Here is an 8,227-nt window from a genome sequence, read left to right on the forward strand (position 1 = left end):
TCTTTACAAATTTCTTCGCCTTGCTTTACCTGTACTTACTAATTTTAATATAGAATTACCAGAAAATGTTATTGTTTTTTGAATTTTTTTTTTTTAATTCAAAATGTCCAAGCCAAACATTTCAAGTGATTATCAACTACTCAAAATTATATGTAAAATTCACTTTTTTCTAAAGACCAAAATTCTCAAGAAGAAAAAGTTCGTATGAAAAAATCCAATTTTTGGAATTTGTAAATATGCATTACTTTTTTATGAAAATGACTATGAAATGATGTTTTTAGACTAAAAGTTACATAGACAGAACTTTCCTGGTCTCTGACATACAATCAATTCTGCATTCATGTGAGAAAAAAATGTAAGTATTAAACTAAAATATCTTACTTAGGATATTAATTTTGAAAATTTGAGAATTCGAAACTACCTGTGGATTTTTTACTATCAAATTCTGTTTTTTTTTTATTAGGCACTCTTTTACCCTATAAAAAAAAAACTTTCTTCCTTATATTTCTTTACAAATTTCTTGTTTTTCCTGTACTTAACTAATTTTAATATAGAATTACCAGAAAATTTAATTTTTTTTTTAATTTCTTTTTAAAATTCAAAATATCGAAGTCAAAAATTTCAAGTGATTACCAACTACTCAAAATTATATGTAAAATTCACTTTTTTCTAAAGACCAAAATTCTCAAGAAGAAAAAGTTTGTATGAAAAAATCCAATTTTTGGAATTTGTAAATATGCATTACTTTTTTATGAAAATGACTATGAAATGATGTTTTTAGACTAAAAGTTACATAGACAGAACTTTCCTGGTCTCTGACGTACAATCAATTCTGCATTCATGTGAGAAAAAAATGTAAGTATTAAACTAAAATATCTTACTTAGGATATTAATTTTGAAAATTTGAGAATTCGAAACTACCTGTGGTTTTTTTACTATCAAATTCTGTTTTTTTTTATTAAGCACTCTTTTACCCTATAAAAAAAAACTTTCTTCCTTATATTTCTTTACAAATTTCTTGTTTTTCCTGTACTTAACTAATTTTAATATAGAATTACCAGAAAATTTAATTTTTTTTTTTAATTTCTTTTTAAAATTCAAAATATCGAAGCCAAAAATTTCAAGTGATTATCAACTACTCAAAATTATATGTAAAATTCACTTTTTTCTAAAGACCAAAATTCTCAAGAAGAAAAAATTTGTATGAAAAAAATCCAATTTTTGGAATTTCTAAATATGCATTACTTTTTTATGAAAGTGACTATGAAATGACGTTCGTAGACTAAAAAAAATAGTACAAAGTTACATATACAGAACCTTCCTGGTCTCTGACGTACAATCAATTCTGCATTCATGTGAGAAAAAAATGTAAGTATTAAACTAAAATATCTTACTTAGGATATTAATTTTGAAAATTTCAGAATTCGAAACTACCTGTGGATTTTTTACTATCAAATTCTGTGTTTTTTTTAATTAGGCACTTTTTTACACTATGTCATTCATTCATATTTCCTAAACTTGAAACAGTTTTTCCTCTCTTGTATGAAAAATTCGGTCATTTTTTGTATATATTTTTAATTTACATTTTTGTTCTTTTTTCGCTATTTTTTATTATAATATTATTTCAGATTTCATTGTTTCACGTGCTTTATCCTGAGTAACTTATGTAGAGATTTTTCTGTATCTATGTTATTTTTTTCATTTGGTTTTTCATCCTTTTTTATAATTCAAAAGCTGTATATATTTTTTTATGTCATCTTTCCTTCTTAATTTGTCTTCCATCTTAATTATATTTCTTTACAAATTTCTTCGCCTTGCTTTTCCTGTACTTACTAATTTTAATATAGAATTACCAGAAAATTTAATTTTTTTTGAAAATTTCTTTTTAAAATTCAAAATGTCGAAGCCAAAAATTTCAAGTGATTATCAACTACTCAAAATTATATATAAAATTAACTTTTTTCTAAAGACCAAAATTCTCATGAAGAAAAAGTTTGTATGAAAAAAATCCAATTTTTGGAATTTGTAAATATGGATTACTTTTTTATGAAAATGGCTATGAAATGATGTTCTTAGACTAAAAAAAATAGCCCAAAGTTACTTAAACAGAACTTTCCTGGTCTCTGAAGTACAATCAATTCTGCATTCATGTGAGAAAAAAATATAAGTATTAAACTAAAATATCTTACGCAGAATATTAATTTTGAAAATTTGAGAATTCGAAACTACCTGTGGATTTTTTACTATCAAATTCTGTTTTTTTTAATTAGACACTTTTTTACACTATGTCATTCATTCATATTTTCTAAACTTGAAACAGTTTTTCCTCTCTTGTATGAAAAATTCGGTCATCTTTTTGTATATATTTTTAATTTACATTTATGTTCTTTTTTCGCTATTTTTTATTCTAATATTATTTCAGATTTCATAGTTTTACGTGCCTTAACCTGAGTAACTTATATAGAGATTTTTTTTGTATCTATGTTGTTTTTTTTCATTTGGTTTTTCATTCTTTTTTATAATTCAAAAGCTGTATATATTTTTTTATCTTATCTTTTCTTCTTAATCTGTCTTCCATCTTAATTATATTTCTTTACAAATTTCTTCGCCTTGCTTTTCCTGTACTTACTAATTTTAATATAGAATTACCAGAAAATTATAATTTTTTTTGAAAATTTCTTTTTAAAATTCAAAATGTCCATGCCAAAAATTTCAAGTGATTATCAACTACTCAAAATTATATGTAAAATTGGCTTTTTTCTAAAGACCAAAATTCTCAAGAAGAAAAAGTTTGTATGAAAAAATCCAATTTTTGGAATTTGTAAATATGCATTACTTTTTTATGAAAATGACTATGAAATGAGGTTCTTAGACTAAAAAAAAAAATCCAAAGTTACTTAGACCGAACTTTCCTGGTCTCTGAAGTACAATCAATTCTGCATTCATGTGAGAAAAAAATATAAGTAATAACAAAAAATATTAATTTAGATTTCTGGAACGGTATATTCGAAACTACATGTAGATCTTTTCGATAAAATTCATTATTATTTTCTAAACTTGACACAATTTTCCGTCTTCTATGAAAAATTCAGTTATCTCTTTTTTATAGGTATATTTTAAATTTACTTAGGTCTTTTTCGTCTATTTTGTTGCTTATTCCACTTATTTTTTAACCTAATGTTATATCAAATTTCATTGTTGTTCGTGCTTTAACCGGAGCAACTTAAATCGAGAATTTTATTTCTTTGTGTATTTTTTAATTTATTTTTTCATTATTTGTTATAATTCAAAAGCTGCATATATTTTTTTATCTCATATTTTCTTCTTAATCTGGAAGAGACGATCTTACTTATATATTTCACATTTAGACCGCCTTATTTTTAAATATTACTGTACAAATTTTTTCGCGTTTTTTCTTCTTTCTAGTTATTAATTTTGATACAGAATTACCAGAAAATTTCAAATTTTTGTTGAAAATGTCTTTTCAAAAAAGTGGAAATTATGAGAAAATTTTAGATTGTGACAAAAAATTTCCACTGCCCAAAATGAAATGTAAATTTCACTTTTTTTTTTTTAAAGAAAAAAATCGGTATAAGAAAACCTAAATGTTTATAAATTGTAAATATGTATTACTTTTTTATAGAAATAAATATGAAATGATGTTGGTTGAATAAAAAAACTAGTCCAAAGTTACTTAAACAGAACTTTCCTGGTCTCCGAAGTACAATCAATTCTGCATATACATGTAACAAAAAATATATACTTAATAATCAATATTAATTTTGAAAATTTGAGATTCCTAGAACGTTATATTCGAAACTGCATGTGGATTTTTTTGATAAAATCATGTTCTTTTTTTATTAGATATTTTTATCCTGTGTCATTTATTCATATTTTCTTAACTTGAAACAGTTTTTCCTTCTTGTATGAAAAATCCAGTCATCTCTTTGTTATATATTTTTAATTTATATTTACATCTTTTTCTCTATTTTGTTGTTTATTCCACTTATGTTTTATTTTGACATACGTTATTTCAAATTTATTTGTTGTTCGCACTTTAATCAGAGTAACTTATATAGATAATTATTTTTTTGTGTCTACATTATTTTTTCATTTGGTTTTTCATTTGCTATTCCTCAAAAGCTATGTATGTATTTTTTTATCTCACGTTTCCTTCTTGATTTATCTTCCGTCCTACTTATGTATTCCATATCTAGACCAACTGTCTATCTTTAAATATTTCTGAATCAATTAACTTGTCAAAATTACAAGTAAAATTTACTATTTTTCTAAAGAACAAAATTCTCATTATAAAGAATGATGTACATTTAAAGTGAGATATTCACCAAAATCACTAAATTTAACGAATTAAATAAAAAATAAAAAATTGAGAAAACAATTCAGACAACTAAAAAAATAAGTTTTAAAATTTAGAGTCTTTTTAATAATATGTGTGTTTTTATAGCTTCTGAATATTAAAACCCGCTGTTTAAAAAAAACCCTCATGCATAAATTCATCTCAATAAAAACTCCATCTCTTGTCTCTTGACTTTCATTTCTCGCAGATAAACCAACAACCATAAATCCGTCTGTCCAAAATTTTGTCCCTAATACAAACATCAGTAATAAATAATCGCTGCATTATCATTATCCCGTAAACCCAACAACCGGACACCCTGCAGTGCGAATTTTCACTCGACCTAGCTCTGCACCGATTTTCACGTCCACTGCAGCGGAATTGCGTTTTAAACCACTTAGCCACTTTCTTAGGTCAACGTACAATAATAAAAATAATAAGTGGACGAGAAGAGCCCTACCTTGGGTCATTAATAATCGCCGACAGGAAATGTGATGTACCTTAAGGCTAGCGAATATGGGGATTGCGTTGAGGCGTAAAAATAGCCGCCCGGTCATCCGAAGATACCATATTAGCTTTTGGTAGGGTGGGCACCGCTCACTTACGAAAGTACAAATGGAAGTTGCTCTTGTGGTGGATCATTATTTCGTGTCGATCCTTCTACCTAACTGTATCATTTCACTTTCACAGCATGGTAAGTACTTTCTTCATTTTTGCTAAGGTGACAATAGTGTGGCAGTGTCGTGGCGGCGAAGACAATAGAGTGTAATTGGGAGGCAATTTTTGGGAATTTTTAGTGTGGTGGAATAAAGCTGGTAGTGTACAGAGTCGTTTTTTTATTGTATTCACTTTTTTTAATAACCTAATACTTACCACACTAAATATTCACAACAAAAATTTATAATGGTGTTTTAGTAGTATAATTTTAAAGAATTATGAATACAAGGCCACAACGAGCTTTTCATTCAGTTCTTAGCAACCACTTCGTAAAAAGATTTAATGTTAATTTGAACGGAATTAAATTAATTATGCTAATTTTGCACTGTCAAAAAAAAAAGTATAAAAAATCCTGTTCGTGATTTATGTCTTCATTTTGATGCCATTTTTTACATTTGTTAAAAATTAAAAAACTTATAGTTTTTTGCATTTTACACACTGTGGAACCCCAAAAAAACAAAACTGAAAATAAGTCAAAATTACTCTAGTCGAGTACTTTAACTATTTCGGAAAACTAAGTTTTCGTTACTTAAAAAAATATTTTACTCCATGTAGAGACCCGACGATCCTTCGAAATGCATTTTCTTGTTTATATAACGCCACATTAACCTAAAACTGAAAAAATAAAACCTGAAACACAATCAAAATTTATTGCATATTTCAGGTTTACAAGATATTAAAATCTTGCTCAAAGCTTTCGTAACAAGCAATTTTGTATTTAATTTCCACACAAGCAGTGAAATCTTGTAGCTAAATATACCCGTGCATTTTCTACAAAATAACACCATTTTTTCCTAGCGTATCAAGTCTTGGTACCCTCATAACTGCATGTCACAACAATAAATTATGAAACCTACTTTATGGTAGATTCGTTCAGGTTGGATATATTTCACTCGACCTCACCCAACTTATGATTAGTGGGTATTCTCAGAATTTCCGGAAAGACGGTTATTATTAAAGTTTCAAGTATGTGAAAAAGTTTCGGGACACTTTCTCTTCGTATGATCTTATTAAATTAATCATGACATCACGACAGAGGAGTGAATGTCTATCACCCAGGAATATTTTTTAAGTGACATTAGAATGGATTCATTACGACGAAAAAGAGAATTAAATTTCAATTACAAGATAATCCGATTACACGCATCCATCATGACTTGGACATAACATTCGGAACTTTCTTATGTCGAATAGTTACAATGGTGACACGTGCTGATGTCGAATTTAACCGATGATAATTATCATCGGTTAAATTAAATATGTACAAATTTTTCGTTTTTTCTGAATATTTAAATTATTTAGTTGTAATGGCGATCATTATTTACCACAAAGTTTCCTTTTACTTTCCAAAATCCGAAATTCCTCCAATAAATCGCCCACGAGAGAAACCAACAACAAGAGAACTAAATGACGCCCAGACAAGGGATATCGTGTAAAGAAATTTACACAATAAAGCCATTATTATGACATAAATTAAAATAAATTTGCAAAACGAACATATCACGTGTCGGCTTCCTCAACTTCCATTATGTCTCGATACACTTTCACCCGATGAGATGTAGATAACTATATCCGTCCACATGTAAGAAATATAATACCCTTTTTTAAAATCCATCGTACCGACCAATGCAGCTGTGCTACTTAAAATGAAAGTACTTTAATTTGATTTCGTTTTTTTGCAGAGATACTTCGTCGCCATTTGTTGTGTGTTGGCGTCGGTCGCGGCCAAGGACAAGAAAATCAGTCTCGATGACATAGAAAGAGACAATTTACGAGGCAATAAATCCCCCCGAACAGTACCAGTTCAAAAACTATCCACCACTTACGGATTCTTACCGGCCAAAACTGCGACCGACTATGCAAGACAACAACCGAAGTATGTCCAGTACGTACCACCCCCAGCACCGCAACAACAGTACACGCCGCCCCCTCAACAATACTCCGTACCCCAACAGTACTACTACCAACCCACCAACCAACCCACCCTCTACGACCAATACGCCAATTTGCAATACGTGTCAGATAACAGCGTAGCGCAGCAGCAGTACTACACCCCTCAGTACGTCTACTTGCAGCAGTACTCAGCCCCCAGTACTGCCGTTCAGAGCGTCGTTGACCCCAAAGGGGGAATTCAATACGTAATGTACGTACCCCAGTACGCACCCAAAGCTGAGCAAACCCAGAACTACGAAAGTGTGATTTATGCCAACGACCAGCAAAGCTTCGTCCTACCGGAAACTCAATACGTTGCGAGCCAGCAACCTGAAGTGACTCCTTCGATTAAGTACGTACCGGAGAAGACTCCGGTGTACAAGCAAGAAGTACCGATTTTCAAGCAGGAACCGAAGAGTTTGTTGGATTCGTACGTGCCGTCGATTTTGCAAGTGCAGTACTACAAGCAGCAGCAAGCTCAAGCTCAAGCTAATGCTATTCAGCAGAGTTTGAAAGAGGTTTCTAGTACTGTTTCTGGAAAGAGCGACTATGTGAAGAGTAGTTACAGGCCGACGCAAACGCAGCACAACAGCGCTGAAAGTATCACTAATTACAGCTACCAGATTCCAAGTACTCAGCAGAAGTACAACTGAGTTTGAGTTTGTTTTTATGTTGTATTTAAAAGTGATTCTAGTTTTAGGAGTGCTTTTCTACTATTTATGTTTCGATTCTTTCTTCTTTTGACTTCGTTTTCTCCTCGTAGGAGCTAGTAGTTTTACTTGGCCAGTTTCTCTTCTTTGTATTTATTTTCATTTCTGCTTTCTTGCGTATTTTCATGTTATGTATTTTTGTACAATGTATTATTAGATGTATTTTTGTATAAAACAAATAAAAGTGTTTACGAGATTTGTTTGTTTTGTCTTATCACACCACAAAGGAAATTTACGCTTCTTAAACTTTAACGAGATTTTTTACGACACTAAGAACAATAGTATCTCAGTAATCGGATACTCTGAACTATTTTTGAATAAAAATATGATTTTAGAAGTGTCACTTATCTTAAAATTAGTCTTATTTTAATGCTATTTGTATCTTCATTGTTGTTTAAGATATATTATTGACAAGTTTTTCCTTTCCCCAAGTTACTAACTTTTCTTCTACTTTTTACTTCCCGAGCGTAAGCAAAGGAAGTATTGTAATCGAGTCCGTCGGCCGACTCTC

General features: G+C 29.6%; 1 protein-coding gene across 1 annotated transcript; it reads left to right on the forward strand.

Annotated features, from left to right (window-relative positions):
- The first annotated feature begins 4,951 nt into the window (after positions 1-4,951).
- LOC135139620 (uncharacterized) lies at positions 4,952-7,912 on the forward strand. Its single transcript, XM_064069956.1, has 2 exons — positions 4,952-5,051; positions 6,757-7,912. Exons 1-2 carry the CDS (start codon positions 5,049-5,051, stop codon positions 7,657-7,659), a joined length of 906 nt encoding a protein of 301 aa, XP_063926026.1. The 5' UTR covers positions 4,952-5,048; the 3' UTR covers positions 7,660-7,912.
- The last annotated feature ends 315 nt before the right edge of the window (positions 7,913-8,227 follow it).

This window comes from Zophobas morio, unplaced genomic scaffold (genome assembly GCF_036711695.1).
Source record: "Zophobas morio isolate AGI-343-1 ecotype UQ-CSIRO unplaced genomic scaffold, CSIRO_AGI_Zmor_V1 ptg000002l, whole genome shotgun sequence".
Classification (NCBI taxonomy): domain Eukaryota; kingdom Metazoa; phylum Arthropoda; class Insecta; order Coleoptera; family Tenebrionidae; genus Zophobas; species Zophobas morio.